This window comes from Canis lupus, chromosome 1 (genome assembly GCF_011100685.1).
Source record: "Canis lupus familiaris isolate Mischka breed German Shepherd chromosome 1, alternate assembly UU_Cfam_GSD_1.0, whole genome shotgun sequence".
In the NCBI taxonomy this organism is placed as follows: domain Eukaryota; kingdom Metazoa; phylum Chordata; class Mammalia; order Carnivora; family Canidae; genus Canis; species Canis lupus.
Window position 1 is genome coordinate 25,781,544 of NC_049222.1, and position 26,382 is coordinate 25,807,925.

At 38.0% G+C, this 26,382-nt stretch overlaps 1 protein-coding gene and 1 pseudogene across 1 annotated transcript; both read right to left on the reverse strand.

Annotated features, from left to right (window-relative positions):
* Window positions 1–4,021: 4,021 nt before the first annotated feature.
* Window positions 4,022–5,049, reverse strand: LOC119875955 (annotated as a pseudogene).
* A 5,260-nt stretch (window positions 5,050–10,309) lies between these two features.
* LOC119874067 (ras-related protein Rab-2A-like) lies at window positions 10,310–13,233 on the reverse strand. Its single transcript, XM_038525477.1, has 2 exons — window positions 13,047–13,233; window positions 10,310–11,632 (listed from the first exon to the last, which is right to left on the reverse strand). Exons 1-2 carry the CDS (start codon window positions 13,231–13,233, stop codon window positions 10,917–10,919), a joined length of 903 nt encoding a protein of 300 aa, XP_038381405.1. The 3' UTR covers window positions 10,310–10,916.
* Between the last annotated feature and the right edge of the window lie 13,149 nt (window positions 13,234–26,382).

Here is a 26,382-nt window from a genome sequence, read left to right on the forward strand (position 1 = left end):
TGATCTGGTCCAACTATTTTGTAAAAGAGAGTAAATTGGCTTTTTTTTTTTTTTTTTAAAGGGATAGTACATTTCCAATTTTTTAAATTGACCCAGTACCTTCCCTCTTCTGAAAAGTTAGTTGGGAACCATTGAGTCTCTTATGGTGGCTTTACAGGTGTGATGTCAGGAAGTTCTAGGAAGTGCAGTGTTAAGGATTGAGATATCTGATTCATGTAAGTTTGCCTCTGCTCTCAAGAGACCTGAAGTGGGGTATTCAGATCCAGGAGCTCCAACAGAGGAGTAAAGTGCAGAGCCCCAGTGTAATTGCCCTTCTAACTCTCTTTCCTGGAGGATATTGAAATATTCTGTGTATTTTTAATGTCCCAAGTACTTCTCAGGTTTTTTTTTTTTTTTTTTTTTCCCATATGAAGGACAATTTTATATCAGTTTCATGGGAATTTTGGCTTCATTCTGGGAGGATAAGGTAGCAAAGATAAGGTATCCTTCTATATATTAAAAATACACAGATATGTGTAGGCTAAATTAAACATTGGCTAATATCCAAAGGAGGGACAATTGTCTGATTTAGAAAAGATTGCTGTTTAGACCTTGACTCCTGAATGTATTAAGATATTGGTGGAAGAGGGAAGTATTTATTTTTGCTTTAGTGATTTATATCAATTTGACTAAAATCCTTAGTAAGAAAAGCCAATTAAAGTCTCACAAATCTTGAAAAAAATCAGTTCAGTCAGTGGACAAAGAACACTGCGTAAGAAGAGCCAGGTTCTAGTTCCGTTTTTATAACTGTCTGTATAATCCAGGACAGATCATTTAATATGTCTGGGCTCAGTTTTCTCATTTGCAAATTCCTTAAAAATCCTGGTTGTGGAAGGGAGACTACTTTACTAAATCTGGGAAATGATGAAAGCCAGACAGTATATAGGAAGATGTATTACTTCCTTCACTAGCAAACAAGTCAGGATGACTATATTCTGAAACCAAAAAGTGCCATGAAAACCTATAGAAAAAATGATCTGTTTCAATGAAAGGGGACTAACTGAGCAGAACTTTATGGAGGAACTATTTGATGTTTTTAAAATATGGATAGGATATCTAACAAAAAGAAAAGAAGCATTGTAAAAAACTTTATGGTGCACATAGAGCTAACAATTTTTTTAAAGACTTTATTTATGGGAGACACACACAGAGAGGCAGAGACACAGGCAGAGGGAGAAGCAGGCTCCCTGCAGGGAACCCAATGAGGGACTCGATCCCAGCACCCTGGGATCACGCCCTGGGCGAAAGGCAGACGCTCAACCACTGAGCCACCCAGGCATCCCTGGGCTGCCAAATTTTTATCACATCTGTAGGCACCAGCATAAACATCAACCACCATCACAAACATTATCCTTCTGTTAAAAAAAAAAAAAAGGAAAGAAAGAAAAGAATGTCTAAACCTCTTCAACAAATGTCAGCAAACTTACACCAAGATATTTAGTTTTATTTTCTAAAGTCATATGTCAAAGAATTGGGAGAAAATTTAATAAATATTAATTCAAAATGATTCTACTTTGGGCAGCCCAGGTGTCTCAGCGGTTTGGTGCCGCCTTCGGCCCAGGGCCTGAACCTGGAGACCCGGGATCAAGACCCACGTTGGGCTCCCTGCATGGAGCCTGCTTCTCCCTCTGCCTGTGCCTCTGCCTCTCTGTGTGTGTCTCTCATGAATAAATAAATAAAAATCTTAAAAAAAAGATTCTACTTTACAATAAAACTAAAATCTATTTTGCTTATGTATTTTAGCAATTGGTCTTTTAAAATAAAAAGAAAAAATAAAGATAGGGACATCTGTGTGCATGTGTTCAAATACCAAACAGCATAAACATCAGTATTTCATTAAAAAGAATTACCAAATAGACTCAATAGCATCCAACATACCATATTAGCTTTCATAACTGCATATGGCTTTAATTACTCTCTTCTTGAAAAATTTTTGTTTCCATTTATTTTGTACTTGCAATTTCTTTCACCATCTCAAAGGATCTCTGCCATTTTTCCTCCAGTTAAGGCTATAGGGAGGGACCAACCTATCGGCAGGCTAGCAAGGATGGAGGGTCTAGACCATAAGTGGCAGGGCTATCTTTGGGCAGGTGGGCAAAACTAATATTTCAGCTGATCGCTGAATGGTCATTGTTTGTGATTTGTGCAATTAAGTAATCAAAGCAGACTTACAGGCAGTTATGTAAACTTCCACAAAGAGGAAAAATTGCTAATCTGTTCATTGATATAGTGTAAAGAAATTAACCAAAAAAATTTTAGTGGAATGCGGTTAACACACACACTAACTAAAATTAAAATGTTGTAAGGTAATATTTACCCTTAATATAAGTGACATATTCTGAGATCTATTTTCTTCTGTTCTTTGCTTTTCATGAAAAATGTCATTTGCAGCCAGTGGTGTACTGGCACCACTCATATCCACTGACAAAAACAGGTTAAATTTTCAGGAATTCTGAAAGCCAGGTGATCTTACAATCATAACTTAAAACCAGCTAAATGTATTTAGCTAAATCAGCTAAATGTATATATACATTATATATATGTATATGTATATATATATATATATATGAATCAGTTTCATGGAATAATGTAAAGGGCAATATATATACAATATATTTATATATTTGTATGTATATATATACATATATATTTGACATATATATATATTTGACAATTTTCTTGATATATATATATATATATATATGAAGAAAGAAAGAAAAATTGTCAAATTCTACAAATCAAAGCTTTCTCTTTCTTTGTTTTTCTTTCTTTCTTTTCAGGGCCAGGTGTTAAATACTTAGCAGCACACCACCAGTTGCAGACCACTAACTTCATTTCATGAGTTATTTATGGATCTTAGTTTACAGTTAAAAGGACACTGAATTAACAAATATATAGTTTCCAGTACCTAGAGCCCCCCCACACTATAAATATTAGTTTTCTTTTTAGCTTTCTCCTCCTACCACTCTAAGATTCAAAAATGTATGCATAAATATTAAGGCAAACAAACAAACAAAACACAACTTTTTGGTATATATTTACATTTATTAAAAATCAGAATACAGGAGCACCCAGATGGCTTAGTCCTTTGGTGTCTGACTCTTGGTTTCAGCTCAGGTCATGATCTCAGAGTTGTGAGATCCAGACATGAGTGGGGCTCCACACTGAGCATGGAGTCGGCCTGGCACTCTCTCTTTCTCTCCCTCTACCCTAACCCCCACTTGCACATGTGTTCTCTCTCTTAAAATAAATAAATAAATAAATAAATAAATAAATAAATCAGAACACCAATCCACAAAATGTGGATGAGTCTCAGGGAGGAAGGAAACACAGAGTAGAAGTCTCCTGCAAATAAATAGAAAACTGCCAGCGGCTGTGGTTAAGATGATATATGTGTGAAATCTGTGGTCTTTAATGTGTGGCTGCCCTTATTTTTTTTAAAGAAAACTTTAACCTCACCACAGTAAAATCTAGTAAAGCTTTAACTCTCTGGTAACCAATGATTGGTTTCTGACAGATTATGCAATTTTTAAATTATTTCTATATTCATTTATCTGTGATTATTAGTTGATGTTTTAAAATATATCTGGTCAGGTGCCAAGGAACAAAAAGCGAATAGAAATAGCACACAAAGTGCTGGTGCTGGTAGGAGGGGGCAGCAGTCATTAAGCTCAGCTTGTGCCCTGATCCCTTCCAACTGGTATAAAAGTCCTGTGTGTTCTCTTCACACCATTCCAGACTTTTCCTCATCTTCTCTTTATCTTTCTTTCTTCTTTTTTATTATACCTAAAAGTAGTGGGTGTATCATGTATTCTGAATAAGAGGGATTTGGAGTTCAAAGAGAAAATTCCTATTTTTTCCTCAAGTCTTAGAAATGAAAAGCTTGCCATGGTAGCCAAAAGCAGACACACACACACACACACACACTTTAAGTGACTTTCTAAGTTCTAGGTTTTTTTCTTCAATTCATTCATACAGAAGTCTATTCGGTTTCTTTTTGAGTAAACAAATTAGTATTATGGAAATGTGAGCTGAAAATTTTACCTGGTAAAATGTACTTCAGTTCTCTTCAAAACCAGGGATAGAAGAAACAATATATTAAGGGATTACATGTGGAGTTAAAATAGACAAACCGTATCAAAGCATCAAACAAAACCACGGGAGTAGAGAAGTCCAGGAATGGATCCAATAAAATTGTGAAGAAACAGGGAAACCAACATAATAAGAAAACACTCATCACTATTCCTAAAGTTTTGGCCACTTTTTTGTCTTTCCTCATTTGATTATTTTGATTTTCTGGCAAGTTATTGATTGTACGAGCATGTTTTCTTGATACTGCAAAAATATTGCCATAAATCTCCACCATCACAGACCCAGGAGTGAAGAAACCTGCCATCAACAAGGTGGTTCCCCATAGCTTGTTGAACATCACTGGGCAGGAACTGGAACAAGCCACCAAGATATCATAGCCTTCTATACCATGGGCGTAGGCCTCTGAGAAGACCACCTAGAAAGCAAATGCTTGGGGGACGGACCAGCAGAGAAGTAGCAACCGCTTAGTGAGGGAAATCGTCATTTTTGTAGAACAACATAAAGGGTAACAGATAGCATAAAATCTATCAATGGCCACAGAGCAAAGATAAAAAAATGGATGGTATGCCAAGCATCAGGTCAAAACTGTAATGAATCTTGCAAAATGTAAACCCGAAATACCAGCAAGTCTCCACCGATCTGACAATACTATAGGGCATGATTGGTGAGTCCCAGGAGGAAACCAGTGACTACCATGGAGAGGATGAGGAAGGTGGTTGGTGTGTGAAGCATCCTGAAGTAGGAAATGGAAATGATTATGGCAAGATTGCCAAACACCATGATGAATATGGCTCCTGCCATAAATGAAAACATAACAGCTTGGACACCCAGTGGTTGTCCAAGATCCATTTTGATATCCTGGGCAAGATCCATTTCCATATGAAGAGCAATCCCATATTTCCTTCAGAAAAAGCAAGGACACATGAAACTTTGTCAGATATATAATATAGGGGGCACCTGGGTGGCTCAGCAGTTGAGCATCTGCCTTTGCCTCAGGGCGTGATCCCAGGGTCCTGGGATCGAGTCCCGTCTGCTTCTCCCTCTGCCTGTGTCTCACATGCATAAATAAATAAAATCTTTTTAAAAAAGATACATAATGCAGTACATAATACATAAAATAGTCTATATTTTATATAAATTTTCATAGAAAAATATAGAAGACTCAAGGAAGAGATTTAATTTATGCTAAAATATTAGTTATGATCTTTCTCATTTATTTACCTTAAACTTTATTTTCAAGTTCATAGAATGTTAACCTGAGTTTAAATGGTCGTTATTCACTGTATACTTTCCTGGTTACAAATTATATCACTCACATTTAGCAAGCTCTTTCCTTATGCCAGGGCCAGAAATTTTAAAAAAGAAGAAAAGTCCAGAAGACTGGAAGGGGAGGTGAAGGAGAAGAGAAGCAACCAATTAATTATCTAATTTATTGTAACTGATGTTCCTTATGTTCATAGAAAGACTGAATATGTATTAGAAAATACAGTCACTTCTTTCTCAAATAAGTCTGGAACAAATAATCAGATTTTATTTAATTGAAGTCTACTGCCTTGTGGGACCAGGAAATTATTTTCACTTGAAAATTGTTTCATTATGTGTTGTGTTCTTTTCATGGTGTCTTTTATTTTGAAAGGGGGAATCACTTAAGGATGTATAATGATTGGAGACATTCGTCTTCAGCCAGGTGTGGAGCTTTGACTAGCATCTCACTAACCAGAGCACCTGAATCAGACACAGGTAGACGCCAAAGGTGGGCCACCCTTGCTTCTGTGTGAGGGGCAAGCACACCTCTGTGGTACTTCTCAGAGCTCTGGTCAGTACAGAATGGGCAAAAATGAAAGCCTGATGTTTTAGTATGCGGGTCACATAGAGAGCTAGCAGCAGACACTAAGTGAGCTTTAGGATGACAGGCTGTCTCCACTCCCTCCCCTTGTTGGCCCAGTATCTTCATTCTGCATACAGAAATTTGCAAAATACCATTTACATGTATATTTCTTAAATTTAAATTCAATTTGCCAACATGTAGTATATTAGTTTCAGATGTAGTGTTCAACAATTTATCAGTTGTGTATCACATCACATCACATGCTCAGTGCTCATCACATCATGTGCCCTTCTTAATGCCCGTCACCCAGTTACTCCATTCTCCCACCCACCTCCCCTCTAACAACCCTGTTTGTTTCCTATAGTTAAAAATCTCTCATGGATTTTCTCCCTCTCTGATGACTTCCCAGCCAGTTTTCTCTCCCTTTCCCTGTGATCCTCTGCCCTGTTTCTTATATTCTCTGTATGAGTGGAACCATATGACGATTGTCCTTCTCTGATTGGCTTACTTCACTCAGCATGATACCCTCCAGTTCCATCCACATCGAAGCAAATGGTGGGCATTCGTCCTTTCTGATGGCTGAGGAATATTCCATTGTATATGTAGACCACATCTTCTTTATCCATTCATCTTTCAATGGACACTGAGGCTCCTTCCACAGTTTGGCTATTGTGGACATTGCTGCTATAAACATTGGGGTGCAGGTGTCCCGGCATTTCACTGCATTTGTATCTTTGGATTAAATACCCAGCAGTGCAATTGCTGGGTCGTAGGGCAGGTCTATTTTTAACTCTTTGAGGAACCTCCACACAGTTTTCCAGAGTGGCTGCACCAGTTCACATTCCCACCAACAGTGCAAGATGCTTCCCCTTTCTCCACATCCTCTCCAACATTTGTCGTTTCCTGTCTTGTTAATTTTCCCCATTCTCACTGGTGTGAGGTGGTATCTCATTGTGGTTTTGATTTGTATTTCTATGATGACAAGTAATGTGGAACCTTTTTTCATGTGTCTGCTGGCCATTTTTATGTCTTCTTTAGAGAAATGTCTATTCATTTCTTCTGCCCGTTTCTTGACTGGATTATTTGTTTTTGGGGTGGTAGATTTTGATAAGTTCTTTTGGAAGGCAACATGCTCATGAATTAGGATAACTTTCCTTTTTAAAGTACATTGGAGAAAAAAGCACTATCTACTACAAAGCATAACATTTAATACTGTAGAGAGTCTTTGGCCATTAAAGATTTCACAAATATCAGACATGACCAGTTACTAATAGACCAAGTGATAGATCCTCAGCACCCATGAGCACCATCACGCATTGAGCAATAACTATTTACTGAGTGCCCACAACACACAAGACATAGTGAAAGAACAAGAAAGCATGAACTAGTCCCTGGCTGCAGAGATTCTACAAATCAGCCGATAAGGCAAAACACACCAACACTTAAAACCTAAATGATTCTGCACCACAGATAAAAAACAACTAGGTCTAGGCAAAATATGTAAAACAAAATATGGACAAGAGAATTTCAGGCTGAGGTAGACAAGAATGATCTGGTGGGGGCAAGACTTTCCATCTGGTTCTCAATAGATGAGTGAAATTTAAACAGAAGAGAGAAAGCTGGTTCCAAGCAGAAGAAAAGCTGAAGAAAAAGCATGAGGTTGTTCAGAAACCTTCGTTCTCAGGGTCTCTGAAACAGAGAAAATAAAGGTTGAGGAGAGAATAGAATGGGAGGAGAGAGGGTTTCTAGTTTCATTGTTGCCCCCTAAACCAGTGGTCTTAGCCAGTAGTCAAGGAGTTTCCCATTTTGTTCTTACATTTAAGTAATGATTTAAAAAAAGAAAAATGATTTTAAAAAATACATAAAACAATTAAGAGAGCTGCAGGATGATGAATGCAGATTTGAAATTTAAAACTTTCTTCAACTGATTCTTTTTTTATTGAAGAATAATTGACATACAAGATTGTATTCATTTCAGGTGTACAAAGTACTGATTTGGTATTTATAAACATCACAAAATGATCCTAACACAAGTCTAGTTATCATCTGTCGTCATGCAAAGTTGTTACAATACTGTTGACTATATTTCCTATGCTGTACATTACATCCCCATGTCTTACTTATTTTTTAACTGGGACATGTACCTCTTAATTCCATTTACTTATTTTGTCCATCCCCACCCTTGTCCCTTCTGATAACCATCAGTTTGTTCTCTGTATCTATGAGTCTGTTTCTGTTTTGTTCATATGTTCATTTGTTTTGGTTTTTATGTTTCACATATAAATGAAATCATTTGGTATTTGTCTTTCTCTGTCTGACTTATTTCACTTAGCATAATACCATCAAGGTCTATCCATGTTTGCAAATGGCAAAGATTCATTTTTTTATGAATGAATAATATTTCAATGTAAATATATATACCACATCTCCTTTACCCATTAATCTAATGCTGCAGTAAACATAAGAGTGCATATGTCTTTATGATTTTTTTTTGTTTTCGTCGAATAAATAGAAGTGTAATTACTGGATCACATGGTCGTTTTTTGAGGAATTTCCATATGTTTTCTATAGTGGCTACACCAATTTACATTCCTACCAACAGTGCACAAGGACTCCCTTTTTTCCACATCCTTCCAACACTTGTAATTTCTTATGTTTTTGATAATAGCCATTCTGACAAGTGTGAGATGGTATCTCATTGTGGCTTTGATTCATATTTCCATGGTGGTTAATTATGTTGAGAGCATCTTTTCATGTGCCTATCGGCTATCTGTACATCTTCTTTGGAGAAAAATAAAAATATCTATTCAAGTCCTCTGTCCATTTTTTAATTGGATTGGGGTTTTTTCTTTTTCTTTTTTCTTTTATTTCTTTTCTCTTTTTCTTCTTCTGCTTCTTCTGCTTCTCCTCCTTCTTCTTTTTGATTTTGAATTATGAGTTGGGTTTTGGCCCTCCAACTGATATTTTTGGATGCTAATTCTCCAACTAATTTTAACTGTTGAATCCAAGGCAGTTCTATCCTACTTATCCTTCCTGCTCTGGCGTCTTATCCCCCCTGTGGAGAAATAATAGCCTAACTATTTTATGGGACACATTTTAGCAATGGAATTAAAGATAGAGAAGGAGGAACATGGCTGTTTACAACCATATAGGGATGCTACCAAACTGCATTTGGGATCTCTGCCAGCTAATCCCCCAACTCCTGTTTACAGAAATGACAGATTTATTCCTGAAAGATAGATTTAGCAAACATTTTCACCTAAAAATTTCTAAAGTAAGTACCACTAATTCTCAAGTTACATTCTTTTTAAGCAATTACTATAGGGGTTTCTAATATGCATATAACATTCATGTGCTCCTCCTACATCCTCATAGGAAAAAAAGGAAGATGAAAAAAACTGAAGGTGAGGAATTTCATTCCCTTTCTTGTACCAAGGTTTTTTGTTTTGTGTGTGTGTGTGTGTGTGTGTGTGTGTTTAAGCTAATTACCATTCTTTTTTTTTTTTTTTTTATACATAGGATTTTATTTTGCACTGCTGTAACAATTTCATTATAGACCAAGGGAGAGAGAGAGAGAGAAAAAAAAGGATAAAACCATCACACTGAGTAAATTACTAAAGCTTTTCTACTTTTGACAGGATTTTCCATCTGGTAGATTTATTGTCATATCCCCTTCAAAACAGACAAGATGCTTACCATATTTTAAAGATTATAGGTTGCCACTGAAAGAAAAATTTTACACAGTCACTGTACATCAAGGTTGAAAAACTGTCCTGCATGAAAAATATACTTAGAAATCATGTGAATAAAAGCAAAAGAAAACATTATTGTGTTTAAGGAAAGATTAAAGTCCTCATAATGTGCCATCTAAATGTGGACATTCATTCTTCTTGGAGTCGCTTAGGTGTAGGGAGTTCTTGCTTCTGCCCATTTCACTCATTATACTGTGTTTCTACCCAACAGTATTCATTAAGGCAAACAAATCCTTTTCTGAGGAGGTCTTAAAGAAACTGTGGACATATAGCAAACTTTTGGCATTAAAACAGGTTAACACATACATAGCCTTTAGTAATGTACATTAAGCATATTTTCTTGGACTAGTGACAAGAAAAGATGAACATGCTTGTTAACAATGTCAAAAAGTGGGATCCCTGGGTGGCGCAGCGGTTTGGCGCCTGCCTTTGGCCCAGGGCGCGATCCTGGAGACCTGGGATCGAATCCCACATCGGGCTCCCAGTCCTTGGAGCCTGCTTCTCCCTCTGCCTGTGTCTCTGCCTCTCTCTTTCTCTCCGTGTGACTATCATGAATAAATAAATTTAAAAAGAAAAAAAAAAAAAAAAAAAAAAAAAAAACAATGTCAAAAAGTTTAAAATTCAGTGTCCAAGCAATTCCTAACAATGCTTCTGTAGCTTTAAGCTCTAAACAGTATAGAATTTATGCAAATGCATTAAAGAATTCAAGCTTGGCAAATTACACCCAAGCAGGTTAAACTGTATATACAGAAAGTAAATGATAAATACAGAATTAAAAGAGTCCTTCTGGTTTTCCTTATAGCCTTGAAAACTGACAAACTTTTTGAGGACAGTTCTAGAATATTAAACATTAGGTCCACAGGTGTCGGGAAACCTAACCACACAAACTGATTTAAAATACTCAAGATGACTTTGTAGTGTTTAATACAGTTCAGTTCGTAGGTAAGGGCACAAGACAACATTCAACAAAAATAATCACATCAATTGACCTAGAAATCAAATGCAAATAGATATGAATACAATCTCCAAAATCTGTCTTTTTTAAGTGAACATTAACCATTTATTCAAAGTTATACAAGAATTTCGAAGGATTAGAGTCTCCTGTGACATAAAGCCATTTCAAATAGTTTCATGTCTCAGCTGAGCAGGAGAGTGAAAGAGGAAGTGAGGAGCCACATTTGGGCAGCGAGACGGTAAAAACGGACTCAACAGCAGCCTCCCCCGGCCTGCTGTCCTCCCTGATTGCCCGCGTGTGTGGCATTAGTAGCAGCGTGCTGAGGGCCAATTTTAATGCCGTTTGCCTCATTATTAATGTCAAAGACTCCTTCTCGGATTTTCTCATAAATTTCTTTTGCTGTATTAATAAATGCCTCTTCTACATTGGAAGCAGTCTTAGCAGAAGTTTCCATGAAGATAAGTCCATGTTCTCGTGCAAAAGCTTCACCTTCTTCTTTTTTTACTTCTCTTCTAGATTCTAAATCACTTTTATTTCCAATAAGCATAATGACCATGTTGGAATTGGAACGCTGGCGGGCATCTTCTAACCAGGTTGTCAAGTGGTTGAATGTATCTCTCCTTGTAATATCATACACTAGTAAAGCCCCTGCTGCACCTCTGTAATATGACCTTGTGATGGAACGAAAGGACTCTTGCCCTGCCGTATCCCATATCTGAAGTTTTATCTGTTTCCCATCAATAGTTATCATTCGAGCACCAAACTCTACACCGATAGTCAGGTCATGCACTGGCTGAAACCTCTTGTCTGTAAACTGTAGCAATAAGCATGATTTACCAACACCTGTGTCGCCGATGATGATGTACCTGAAGAGATAGGCGTACGCCACGGCCACGGCCGCTCGGTGCCAGGGCACACGGCTCCTCCTCCTGCTACTGCTCCTCCTCCTCCTCCTCCTCCGCGCCCCTCACCCCGGCGCCACTCGGCCTCGAAACGCCAGGCCCCGCCCGCCGCAGCCGTGGCCGTCAGCCGCAGACACTTAAGGGCCGAGAGGAAGCAGGACAAACTGACACCCGCACAGCCGGTGGAGACAGCTCCCGACCGAGCTCAGTCGAACAATCGCTAATTACCATTCTTGTTAGCCACCTGTTTACCAGTTAAGCATCAGCATGGAAGAAAATACTGGGAGAAAATGTAGTAGTCAACCGTGAACAACACAAGTTCAAACTGCACGGGTTTACTTATATGTGGATGTTTTTCAATAATCAGTACTCTATTGTAAATGTAGTCTCTCCTCCTAATGATGTTCTTCATAGCATTTTCTTTCTTCTAGCTTACTTTGTTGTGAGAATACAGTACATATAACATATAAAACATGTGTTAATCAACTCTTCATGTTCCTGGTAAGGCTTCCAGTCAATTGCAGGCTACTAGTAGTTAAGTTTGGGGGAACCAGAAGTGTATTTTCAACTTTGTGGGGTGGGAGGGTTGGTGCCCCTAACTCCCAAGTTGTTCAAGAGTCCACTGTACTATAAAATAGAAAGGAAGTTTCTAATAACCTTCAGTATACTCATCAAAAAGCATAGGAAAGCCAAAGAAAACCTTGTAGATTTATATTTAAGTCACTTTACTTTTTTTTTCTTTTAAGACAGGAAAGGAGGGGGGTGGGTCAGAGGGGAAGGGAGAGAGAATCTCAAGCAGGCTCCGTGCAGAGTAGAATGCTGACAGTGGGTTAGCAGGGCTCTATCTCACAATTCTGAGATCATGACCTGAGTTGAAATCAGGAGTCAGATGCTTAACCAACTGAGCCACCTGGACACCCCTTAAGTCACTTTACTTCTTAGAAAGTAAAGCTGGGATGCCTGGGTGGCTCAGTGGTTGGACTCCTATCTTCAGCTCAGATTGTGGTTCCAGGATCCAGGATTGAGTCCCAAATAGGGCTCCCTATGAGGAGCCTGCTTCTACCTCTGCCTGTGTCTCTGCCTGTCTCTCCGTGTCTCTCACGAATAATCAAATATTTTTTTTTTCAAATATTTTTAAAAAAGGAAGTAAAGCTAAAAGAAACAAATAATTTCATTTTAATGAAAATGGCACACACATAGTATTCTCATGCTAAAGACAACTCTGTGACAATATATTTTAAGATTTAATTGCAAATTTTGTGATCATGGTTTACTGACTTTGATATTATGATCATCCTACTGCCCATTTTTGGAAAGTCATACTCAATCCTTCTAAGCTTCAAATCATAGGACATGAGCTGACCTCCCTTTTGTCTAGAATTCAGGAACCTTAATTAGCAAATCAACTCTAAGAACTCTAAGAAAGTTCTTTGAAACACATAGCATGATGCATACATTAGTATATGTCTTCCTCATACCCTCACCATAGAGCAGGGAGGGGTACAGCAGATGACTATTTGGTGACTTCATCAAACAAAACTTTGAAGTAACTTCTCTCTGAGAATCATTGTCTTCTATGGTGTATTTGGCATGTTTCTTGAATGTGACATCCATCATCAATTTAAACCCTTTGATGGCCGTATCTTTCATATCTTTCACAGTCATTGTCTGTGGATGTTAAATGCATAAAATACTTTCAAGGCTATATTCTTCAAGTGTCAATATAAGCATACATAGATACATGAATGGCAAGAAAATTAAAGTCTAGTCTTTTCTCCATTATTGTTCTATCTATAAGAAGCACAAAATTAGACTCAGAACATAACAAATTGCTTGCCTGTTCATGAATAATAAATAAATACCATATCTAAAGTGTATTCTATTAAATTGCTAAAAATAAAAGTATTTTCTACATTCCCTGGGAAAGTAATTAAATTGCAGGACCATGACCACAATAATAAGGAATTTTCTGATTTTTCTAATGCAATCTCATTTCTCTTTATCTTTTTAAATTTGGTAAGTGCTGCCATAGTAAATATTTCTTTGCTTTAGCAACCACTTTTTAAACTTTTAACAGATTTTTACAAAGTCCTTCTTCCTATTAATCATTCTTTTGACCTTTCTGGAATTATTCTACTTTAACTCAAGCTATTGATTTCTTTCAGTTTTTCAGCTCCTATCAAATATTCCATGTCAATGAATCATAGCATATTAAATAACACACATGAACAGCCTTAGCTCTGTATCAGGCATATACAAAGAACACTATCAAGATGGCTTTCTTCTCATCTTTCTTCCTTCCTTGTTGGGATGAACACCACATTCAAGAATACATTTGACTAAAAAATACGGTTCCTAAGCAAGTAAAGGAATAAGATTGCATGTAAAATCCTAGGTCTCCATCAACTCTCTCTACACTAATTAGGTGAACACCAGTGATAATGTACTCAGTCACTTGTGAAGAGGTAACCCTTTCCAGGATTCCATATCTTCTTCCCAAGAAACTTGTTGCACTGCCAAAAGGAAACGTATTATCCTGTTCACATAACAGAAAGACTCTGCCTTTTATTACAAATTCATATTAAATCCAGCACCTACCATCTTTCATGTTCCTCCATTCTCTTTGTACATGACAAAAATGCAGAAAAGAAGAATCAAGTAACAAGTAATGCTATCACATAATTAGAGTGGCAATTTAGTTCTTAACAAAACTTCAAGAGAGAGAAAAGACAGGTCTGTCCTTAATCCCTTCTCCACAAACCTGTTGTACTGCAGAAGATGCCATTGTTATTTCAATTCCTTCTGGAAGGAACTTCACTGCCTTTTTTCTTTTATATGCAACTAGAAGATCTGAACTATGTGAATTGTGCTTTTCAGAATTTATCAATTAGTCTCGAGGGAACTGGGACTGAAAATTTTAAGGGGGAAAGAAAGTAAAAACAAACCCTCTCTGTTCTAAAGTTGAAAAGCTTAATAAACCTAAAGCATTCCCCCATCCTCTCAGGAATTTCTGCTTACCTAAATTGTTGTCACCTGACCTGAGGTCTCTAAGTCTGCCATTACATAATGGCTGTAAAAGCAAATCTGAACTGTTGCATTACAGGTGGCCTTAAGGGACCTGATCCCAACCACACAGGGATGGGATCAGTGGTTCCAGTAGAAAAATGCATATGTGTCCTCCATCTCTTTAGGAAAATCTGAGAATGTGGGGATCCCTGGATGGCTCAGTGGTTTGGTGCCTGCTTTCAGCCCGGGGCGTGATCCTGGAGTCCTGGGATCGAGACCCACATCAGGCTCCCTGCGTGGAGCCTGCTTCTTCCTCTGCCTGTGTCTCTGCCTCTCTCTCTCTCTCTCTGTCTGTCTCTCATGAATAAATAAATAAAATCTTAAAAAAAATTTTTTTAAAAAGGAAAATCTGAGAATGTCACAGTCCACATTTGTTTCATATCCCAGTCACTGAGAAGCTGTACTATCCATTGTTTTTCTTTTTCTTTCTTTTTTTTTTTGCCCCCACATAAATGTGACTAAAGAATAAATATCATCAACTCTCTGAGATCTGGAAGAATGGAGCAAGTTGCTGAATTCTCTTATTACTTAGAAAAAAATTTTTTTTGGATTTTCTTCGCAATTAATAATACTATCTATAAATAATTACGGCTTTGTTTCCTCCTTTCCAAGGCTTTTGGTTTCTTATTCTTAATATATAGTGCTAAGACCTCTAGAACAATGTTGATTAAGGCACAATTACGAAATGATGAAGTTGCTTTTAGAACAAAACTCATACGTCTTATGACACTCAGAAAGTCTTTTAGAGATAATATGATTCAAAACCTTCTGGAAACTCCTTTCCACTAGTCTTAGATTCAGACACAAAAAGCTAGCCATTTTAGGGTAGTTCATGTTCCTTTCTAGGAAATAAATACCACAGCTTATTACCCAGCCAAATCACTTCGGCTTAAAGTGTTTCTTACTGTTTCTGAAAATCCAACTCACATTAAAGATTTTTTAAAAGTGTATAGTAGCCTTTCACAGAGATCCCTGGGTGGCTCAGTGGTTTGGCACCTGCCTTGGGCCCGGGGTGTGATCCTGGAGTCCCAGGATCGAGTCACACGTTGGGCTCCTTGCGTGGAGTCTGCTTCTCTCTCTGCCTGTGTCTCTGCCTCTCTCTCTCTCTCTCTTTCTCTCTCTCTCTCTGTGTCTCTCATGAATAAATTATAGAATAAAATCTTTGGGAAAAAAAGTGTATATTAGCTATTTTAATCTGCAAAAAAGAGAAGTACTTTTACTTTAGTCTGATAACGACTGCTCTGAATTAAAAAAATACTTACCGTGGCAACTTTCCTTGTCACTCAAATGCTTTGTACTGAGATTTTCAGTTTACACTGCATGACTGTACTCTGTTTCCATTTTATTTTTATCCTTATCCTTTCCCACCCCAAACACATACTAACAAAGTAGATTTTAAACAAAGAATTTTTATACTATGAAAAAGAAAAGAATTAAGGAAAGGAAGGAAGGGAGGGAAGGGGGGAGAAAAGAAATGAGAGAGGCATGAAAGGAGAAAGACATGTGTGATATGATCATGCTCAAAACTCTCCAATGGCTTCCCTTCTTGAAATAACATTCAAAGCTCCAATTTTGGCTTAAAAGGTCAGCTATTCTGGCTATCTATTTGAACTTATCTTCTACAACTCCCCTTCTTAAAAGAAAGCATCAGATTCAATAGAAAATAATCCAGCTGTTTTAAAGAAATGCATCTAAAACATAGGGATGGTTACAGACATTTTGAAAATGAAAAAAGAGAAAAATATTCCAAAAAATATATATCAGAAGAAAGCTTGTGTAGTCATGTTAATATCAGATAATATGTATGTTAAGGCAAAAGGTATTACTAGTGAAAAGGATACATAACAAAAAGAATTCCATTTGCCAAGATGATGAAATGTATCTAAATTTAATCACAGTCTATGAATCTATAAAGGAAAAAACTGACCAAACTACAAGGAAAAATAGAAAAAATCCACAATCCTTGTGGGAGATTTTAACATATATCTATCAATAATTGAAGGAATAAGTACAAAACATCAGTAAGATTTTAAATAAGCTAGACCTAGTGAAAATAATAGAACACAACAAAACAACTGCAGAACAGTCTTCTCAGATATTCGTAAAACATTTACAAAAACTGATAAAATATTGGGATATAAAGTAAAATCTCAACTAATTTCAAGGGACTGATATTATATGTATCAGGTTGTCTAAGTGCAGAGCAATTAAGTAAGAAATAAATAAAAAGATAACTAAAAAATACCCCCTTGGGATATTAAAAATATACTTCTAAATCACTTACTACCTAAAAAGAGAATCAAAGAGTAAGACTGGGACTTATTTTGAACCAAGCAATGATAAAATATATTAAGGCTTGAAAGAATCATCTAAAAATAAAACTGAAAAAGAAATTTGTCCTTTAATTGCTTATATTAGAAAAGAAGAAAGACTGAAAATTAGCTAAATAAACATTCAAATTAAGAAGTTAGAAAAGACCAATGGAATACCCAAAGAAAAGGAAGGAAAAAATAATAAAATAAGAGCAGTACTTGATACAGGAAACCAACATACAAAAGAAAGTCTAAGTAAAGTCTAGATATTTTTGAGAAAGAAAATAATATTAGAAATTAAAAACACTTATGGCTATGTGTAACTACATATTCAGCAAATATTAAAAAGGTAATAGGATACTATCAACAATTTTATACCAGGGGCACCTGGGTGGCTCAGTCTGTTAAGCAGCTACCTCCAGCTCAGGTCATGATCCCAGGGTTCTGGGATCCAGTCCCATTGCAGGGTCCCCACTGAGGGGCAAGTCTGCTTCTCTCTTCTTCTGCCCCTCTCTCCCCTACCCCCGACTCCTGCTTGTGCTCTCTCTCTCTCTCTCAAATAAATACTATCTTAAAAAAAAAAAAAAAAAACAACTTTATACCAAAAAAATGGAAAACCCTAGAAATACCTAGAAAAATATATTTCATAGAAACTGACTCAAGGAGAAATGGGAGATAGTCTGTTGGACAGTGTGTGTTTCCATACTATAAATTTGCTCATATCCAGTTGATCCATAGCAAGATGATGTCAGTTGATGTCCTTGTAATTCAGAACTATATGTTGATTCTCATGTGATCTTTCCCAACACATTAATGTTTTGAAGTAATTATGACAAGCTTCCTCACAACTGAAAAAAGAACCCTAGCGAGATATATATAGGTCTTAGGGATCTTCCTGAAGCATAAGTAGTATAGCTGCTTTGGTGGTTTTGAAGAGTGGCTTTCCTTGCAGCAGCATGAATCTTTCTGGGGAAGCCGAGAGTATATGTAAAAAGGTAACAGAGGGTGCAGCCCCGGTGGCTCAGTGGTTTAGCGCCATCCTCAGCCCAGGGCCTGATCCTGGAGACCTGGGATTGAGTCCCACGTCAGGCTCCCTGCATGGAGCCTGCTTCTCCCTCTGCCTGTGTCTCTACCTCTCTCTCTCTGTCTCTCATGAATAAATAAATAAAATCTTAAAGAAAAAAAGGTGACAGAGGTATTTCCTCCAATGTTAACTTTTTTTATTGATAATTAATGGCATGCCTGAGGTTATATTTTTAATTTAGATTTTGTTATTAAACTGATCTCTATTGGAAGCAAATGTATTAATGAATCCAGAAGCAAAGGCACAAGCAGAAGACCCATCAAAGAAATTCACTGTGAAACTGAGTACAAATTCCAGGGGAAATTTACTGTATTAATGCTTTTGTTAAAAGTATTATTGCTTTTGTTAGGGCCCCAGTTACAGTGCTACATGGGGCTTGGGTGGTCTGCCAGTAATCCTATTACCCCATTAGCTCTATTATTCATTCATAGAGCACAATTTTAATAGCATTGGTTTCTCTGGTACCCACATATTACATTAGAGTAGAAACACCTGTGACTAGTCTAGGACCATTAAAATAAATAGTTTGAAATGTTCTCATAAGGAAAATTTCATGTACAGATCGTTTTAATAGCAAACCTACTGAACATTCCAGAACCAAATGCCTGTCTTACACAAACCATCTAGGACACAGAAAATGGTCAGTCTGTCAGCTGATTTTATGAGGTTAGAATAAACATATGAGGTTACCAAATCCACACAAGGATATATAGGATAGAAAAATTAAAGTTTATTCTTACCCCAAAACAGAAATGTAATAGACTACTGATTTTCTTATTTATTTATTTTTTTTTTTAAAGATTTTATTTACTTATTTATTCACAGATCAGGGTGGCGCAGCGGTTTGGCGCCTGCCTTTGGCCCAGGGCGCGATCCTGGAGACCCGGGATCGAATCCCACACCGGGCTCCCGGTGCATGGAGCCTGCTTCTCCCTCTGCCTGTGTCTCTGCCTCTCTCTCTCTCTGTGTGACTATCATAAATAAAATTTTTAAAAAAATTTAAAGAAAAGATAAATTATGTGTACATTTTAATCCAGGTATGTAACCATGGTTTGACATTTTGACTTAGGACATGACTTGCAGTCATTCACAAGAATGTCAGAATAAGAGCAGAGATAATCATTCAATTATCTCACTTGACACATGGTAAAAATCAGATCTATTTATGACTTTAAAAAATAACTTACAGCAAACTATGGGGAAAAGTTATTTTTGTAAACCCAATTAAGAGTATCCCTGCAAAAATGAAAACTTTACAACAGAAATCTTACTTAATGAGGAAACATTATTCTCTTAAGAATGAGGAGAACACTCTGAAGCCCTCTAAAACCACTTAATTTCCTCCTTTTGCTGAAGGCTTTTGCCAGCGCTGAAAATCAGAAGAAAAATGTATAAGGATTGGTAATGGGGGAAAAAATGTTATTATTGACAACTGATACAAATATCTATGTAAAATATTCAAAATATATGTTTACATTTTCAGAATTAGTGAGATTAATAAGGTTGCTACTAAAAATCAGTGTACAGAAATATATTGCTTTTCTAACGAAAAAGGATTAGGAAATCATACCTTTTAAAAGTTTATCTTTACAACATAATCAAAAAATACATAAAGGACCTTAAAAAAGAGTTGTGAAAGTTCTTTGTGGATAAGGTTTAAAGTTTTATTTAAAGGAGGGGGCGGGGCAAGACGGCGGAGGAGTAGGGTCCTCAACCCACCCGGCCCCATCAACTTACCTAGAAAACTTTCAAAACATCCTGAAAACCTATGAATGAGACCTGAGATTTAAAGAGAGGACAGCCGGAAGCCACAGAGAGAAGGGTTTTCGCTTCTAACAAGGTAGGAAGGCAGAAAAAATAATATAAAAAAGGATCCAGTGGGGGAGGGGCCCGCAAGGAGCCGCGCTAAGGGGGCGGCGGGAGCCTCCAGCACAGGAAAGCCCAACTCCGAGAAGCAAAACTTAAAAAATCCCCACCGGATTCTTCCCGGACAGAAAGGCGCTCAGCAGGGAACCCGGGCAGAACCGCGGGAGGGGCAGTGGGGCCTCCAGTCTCCCGGGGTCACTAATAGATGAGGGGCCCCGGGGCAGACGCGCCACACCGCGGGGCCGAGCGCGGTAAGGGGCTGGAGCGCCCCGCGGGGCCTCGGGGAGAAGCCGGGGGTCGGGCGGGCTCCACGCAGAGGGGGCTGCACCTGCTGCCTTCGGGAGCCCCGCCCGGGAGCGCGATTCCAGCAGCACAGGCCCCGGATCCCAGGGTGCCGGGGGACACAGCCCAGGATCCCGAGTTCCCCCGGGACAGGCGGAGGCGGGGAGGGCACAGGACAGCGAGGATGCTCCTGCCACCGGGGCTCCCAAGCTGTGCAGATCAGGGCCCCCCAACGCCCCGGAGCATCCAGGCCAGTGTGGACTGGGAGACTGCGGTAGTTACTGGGGGACCTGATCCAGAGCTGGAGAGCTGGCCCCCGGCAGTGTTGTTGTTCCTCCTGGTGTCACCCGAGCCTGGGAGAGGAGGGGCCTCCAGGGACCGGAGGCATCAAGGGGTAAACAGCTCCCACTGAGTCCGGCACCTGGCAGGGGGCGGGGCAGCTCCCCCAGGTGCATACACCTGAGAGTCAGCACAGCAGCCCCTGCTTCAGAAGACCAGCTGGAAGGACAGGGGAACAGCAAGTTCTGGACCAAGCAGCACTGGAAAGCTCCAGGGATTCACAGTATATAGAACCAGAGGGTACCAATCCTATTTTTTTTCTTCCTTTTTCCATTATGACCTTTTTTTAAAAAAAGATATTTTATTTATTTATTCATGACAGACAGAGAGAGAGAGGCAGAGAGACAGGTAGAGGGAGAAGCAGGCTTCATGCAGGGAGCCCGATGTGGGACTCGATCCCGGGTCTCCAAGATCACACCCTGAGCTGAAGGCGGCGCTAAACCACTATGCCACTGGGCCTGTGCCCATTATGACTCGTTTTTATATCAGACTGTAAATTTCCAATTTTTTTCCTCTCTTCCCACCTTAACTACAGTATTTTACCACCTCTTCATTTTTAAGATTCTTCATTTTTGACTTTCATATTTCTACAATTAGAGGTCCTAGATATATTTTCCACTTCTAGATTCTCTTCAACATACTCAGCTTAATTTGGGGAGATATACAAGATATGTGGTTTTTTGTTTTGTTTTGTTTCAGTTTGGTTTTTTTTTTTTTTTTTTTTTGTCTTTTTTGTTTTCTCTGCCTCATTTTGTTCTACAGTGGTGGAAGTTACCTTCTAAAACATGACCAGCATGCACCCAGAACCAAGTGGTATACTGTGCCAGTTCATTATGTGAGATTCCTCATTCCCATTCTGCCTCCCTCTTTTATCTCAAATGTTTTGGTGGTCAATGGTGGGGCCTTCTACAAGTATTTCTGGTTTATATAAATTTGGGACTGAGCATTATTTCTGACATACAGAACTTAATATACTCAGAACCAAGAGGATTACCCTCCAGGAACCCTCAGGTACACTACATTCTCCCTCCACTACAACTTTGTCACCACCACCATCTCCCAGTCCCCTCCCCCTTTTATTCTTTTTTTTTTTTCCTCTTTTAAATTTTTTCTCTTCTTCTTTGGGATTCTTGGCCTTTTATTTTTTACTACTTTAATTTAAAATTTGTTTTTCACTTTAGTGGTTCTTTTGTTTTATTTCATTCTGATCTTTGTTTTCAATTTCAGGTCTCTGACTTCGGCAGAATCATCTAGGGTGAAATTTACTTAGCTCGTGGTAGACATTCTTGACTCAGCCCACTCATACAGCCACTCTGCACTCAGCAAAATACAAGAAGGAAGAACACGCCACAAAAGAAAGAATCAGAAACAGTACTCTCTGACACAGAGTTACAGAATTTGGATTACAATTTGATGTCAGAAAGCCAATTCAGAAGCACAATTATAGGGATACTGGTGGTTCTGGAAAAAAACATGAAGGAATCAAGAGACTTTAAGACTGCAGAATTTAGATCTAATCGGGCTGAAATTAAAAATCAATTAAATGAGATACAATCCAAACTGGAGGTCTTAACGATGAGGGTTAATGAGGTAGAAGAAACAGTGAGCGACATAGAAGACAAGTTGTTGGCAAGGAAGAAAGCTGAGGAAAAAAAGAGAAAAACAGTTAAAAGACCATGAAGAAAGGTTAAGGGAAATAAATGACAGCCTCAGAAGGAAAAATCTACATATGATTGGCATTCCAGAGAGCACCGAGAGGGACAGAGGGCCAGAAAGCATATTTGAACAAATCATAGCTGAGAACTTCCCTAATTTGGGGATGGAAACAGGCATTCAGATCCAGGAGATACAGAGGTTACCCCCCCCTACCTCCCGCACAAAAAAAAATCAATAAAAACCGTTCAGCTCCTCAACATTTAATAGTGAAACTTGCAAATTCCAAACCTAAGGAAATCCTTAAGGCAGCAATTGACAAAAGATCCCTAACTTATATGGGGAGAAATATTAGATTAACAGCAGACCTCTCCACAGAGACCTGGCAGGATACATTCAGGGTCCTAAATGAGAAGAACATGCAGCCAAGAATACTTTATCCAGCAAGGCTCTCATTCAGAATAGAAGGAGAGATAAAGAGCTTCCAAGATAGGCAGAAACTGAAAGAATATGTGACCACCAAACCAGCTCTGCAAGAAATATTAAGGGGACCCTGTAAAAGAAAGAGGGAGCCCAAAAAATAATCCACAAAAACAGAAACTGAATAGGTATTATGATGACACTAAATTCATATCTTTCAATAGTAACTCTGAATGTGAATGGGCTATATGATCCCATCAAAAGATGCAGACTGGATAAAAAGCAAGACCCATCAATTTGCTATCTACAAGAGACACATTTTAGACATAAGGACACCTACAGCCTGAAAATGAAAGGGTGAAAGGGTGGAGAACCTTTTACCATTTAAATGGTCCTCAAAAGAAAGCTGGGGTAGCAATCCTCATATCAGATAAATTAAAGTTTATCCCAAAGACTAAATAGATGAAGAGGGACAATATATCATACTTAAAGGCTCTATCCAACAAGAGGACCTAACAATCATAAATATATATGCCCCTAAAGTGGGAGCTGCTAAGTATATCAATCAATTAATAACCAAAGTAAAGACATACTTAGATAATAATACGTTAGTAGTAAGAGACTTCAACACAGCACTTTCTGCAAATGACAGATCTTCTAAATACAACATCTCCAAAGAAACAAGAGCTTTAAAGGATACACTGGACCAGATGGATTTCATAGATATTTACAGAACTTTGCATCCGAACATAACTGAATACACATTTTTCTCAGGTGCACATGGAACTTTCTCCAGAATAGACTACATACTGGGTCAAAAATCAGGTCTCAACAGATACTAAAGACTGGGATTGTCCCCTGCATATTTTCAGACCATAATGCTTTGAAACTTGAACTCAATCACAAGAAGAAATTTGGAAGAAACTCAAACATGTGGAGGTTAAAGAGCATCCTGCTAAAAGATGAATGGATCAACCAGGAAATTAAAAAAGAATTAAAAAGATTCATAGAAACTCGTGTAAATGAAGATACAACCATTCAAAATCTTTGGGATACAGCAAAAGCAGTCGTAAGAGGGATATACATTGCAATCCAAGCATCCATCAAAATATTGGAAAAAAACCCTCAAATATAGAGGCTAACCTCGCACCTAAAGGAACTGGAGAAAGAACAGCAAATAAAACCTACACCAAGCAGAAGAAGAGATTTAATAAAGACTCGAGCAGAACTCAATGAAATAGAGACTAGAAGAACTGTAGAACAGATCAACAAAACCAGGAGTTGGTTATTTGAAAGAATTCATAAGATAGATAAACCATTAGCCAGCCTTATTAAAAACAAAAGAGAAAGACTCAAATTAATAAAATCACGAATTAAAGAGGAGAGATTACAAACATTACCATAGAAATACAAATGATTTTTAAAACGTATTAAAAGCAGTTATATGCCAACAAATTAGGCAATCTAGAAGAAATGGAAGCATTTCTGGAGACCCACAAACTACCAAAACTGGAACAGGAAGAAATAGAAAACCTGAACAGGCCAATAACCAGGGAGGAAATTGAAGCAGTCATCAAAAACCTCCCAAGACACAAGAGTCCAGGGCCAGATGGCTTCCCAGGGGAATTCTATCAAACGTTTAAAGAAGAAATAATATCTATTCTACTAAAGCTGTTTCAAAAGGTAGAAAGAGACAGAATACTTCCAAACTTGTTTTATGAGGCCAGCATCACCTTAATTCCAAAACCAGACAAAGACCCCCCCAAAAGCAGAATTATAGACCAATATCCCTACTGAACACAGATGCAAAAATTCTCAACAGATACTAGCCAATAAGATCCAACAATACATCAAGATGATTATTCACCATGACCAACTGGGATTTATCCCCGGGATACAAGGTTGGTTCAACCCTTGTAAAACAATCAATGTGATAGATCATATCAACAAGAGAAAAAAGAGAACCATATGATCCTCTCAATAGATGCAGAGAAAGCATCATTTCCCACCTTATGGCTAAGATCAAGTGTAGATGCAGAGAAAGCATTTAACAAAATACACATCCATTTCTGATGAAAACTCTTCAGAGTGTAGGGATAGAGGGAACATTCCTCAGCATCTTAAAAGCCATCTATGAAAAGCCCACAGCAAATATTATTCTCAATGGGGAAACACTGAAAGTCTTTTCCCTAAGATCAGGAACATGACAGGAATGTCCACTCTCACCACTGCTATTCAACATAGTACTAGAAGTCCTAGCCTCAGCCATCAGATGACAAAAAGAAATAAAAGGCATTCAAATTGGCAAAGAAGAAGTCAAACTCTCCCTCTTCCCAGATGACATGATACTGTACATAGAAAACCCAAAAGACTTCACCCCAAGATTGCTAAAACTCATACAGCAATTCGGCAATGTGGCAGGATACAAAAATCAATGCCCAGAAATCAGTGGCATTTCTATACACTAACAATGAAACTGAAGAAAGAGAAATTAAGGAGTCAATCCCATTTACAATTGCACCCAAAAGCGTAAGATACCTAGGAATAAACCTAACCAAAGAGGTAAAGGATCTATACCCTAAAAACTAAGAACACTTCTGAAAGAAATTGAGAAAGACACAATGAGATGGGAAAATATTCCATGCTCATGGATTGGAAGAATCAATATTGTGAAAATGGCAATTCTACCTAGAGCAATGTACATGTTCAATGCAATCCCTATCAAAACACCATGGACTTTCTTCAGAGAGTTAGAGCAAATAATCTTAAGATTTATGTGGAATCAGAAAAGACCCCGAATAGCCAGAGGAATATTGAAAAAGAAAACCAGAGCCGGGGACATCACAATGCCAGATTTCAAGTAGTACTACAAAGCTGTGATCATCAAGACAGTGTGGTACTGGCACAAAAACAGACACATAGATCAATGTGACAGAAGAGAGAACCCAGAAATGAGTCCTCAACTCTATGGCCAACAATATTCAACAAAGTGGGAAAGACTATCCACTGGAAAATGGACAGTCTCATCAATAAATGGTGCTGGGAAAATTGGACAGCCACGTGCAGAAGAATGAAACTAGACCATTCTCTTATACCAGACACAAAGATAAACTCAAGATGGATGAAAGATCTAAATGTGAGACAAGAATCCATCAAAATACGAAAGGAGAACACAGGCAACAGCCTTTTTGAACTTGGGTTCAGCAACTTCTTGCAAGATACATCTATAACGGCAAGGGAAACAAAAGGAAAATGAACTATTGGGACTTCATCAAGATCAAAAGCTTGTGAACTGCAAATGAAACAGTCAACTTACGAAAGTGGTCTCTGGAGGCAGTGTAGAATCTTCCTTAAGAGAATGGGGTCAGGTGTTTAAGAAATATTAACTTGATTTCTGACTTTGCTGTTTGCTGGTAATATGACATTGGAAAAGCAACTTAAATTCTCCCAAACTCATCATAACCTGTAAAGTGGGAGTAATGATATCTATTCCATCTGGTTATTGTGAGGATTAAGTGAAAATACTACTTTAGCACTTAATTCTATTCATAATAAGTTCTCAATTAGTATTATTCATATATAATAGAAATAACTTTAAAAATATATTTTGAGAGTTGCTTGGGTGGTACAGTCAGTTAAATGTCCAACTCTTGTTTTTGGCTCAGGTCAGGATCTCAGAGTCATGAAATTGCCTCATGTAGAGCTCCATGCTCAGCTTGGAGTCTGCTTGAGATTCTCTCCCTGCCCCTCCTGCTCATGCTCTCTCTCTAAAATAAACTTTAAAATCCTTAA

What these genes read in the sequence shown, in the direction of transcription:
- LOC119874067 (XM_038525477.1), bottom strand. Translation starts at nt 13,233, where the DNA reads ATGACTGTGAAAGATATGAAAGATACGGCCATCAAAGGGTTTAAATTG. An exon ending in CTCCCTGCTCTATGGTGAGG is followed by an intron (nt 11,633 to 13,046) that starts GTATGAGGAAGA and finishes CGCCGGGGTGAG; the next exon opens with GGGCGCGGAGGAGGAGGAGG.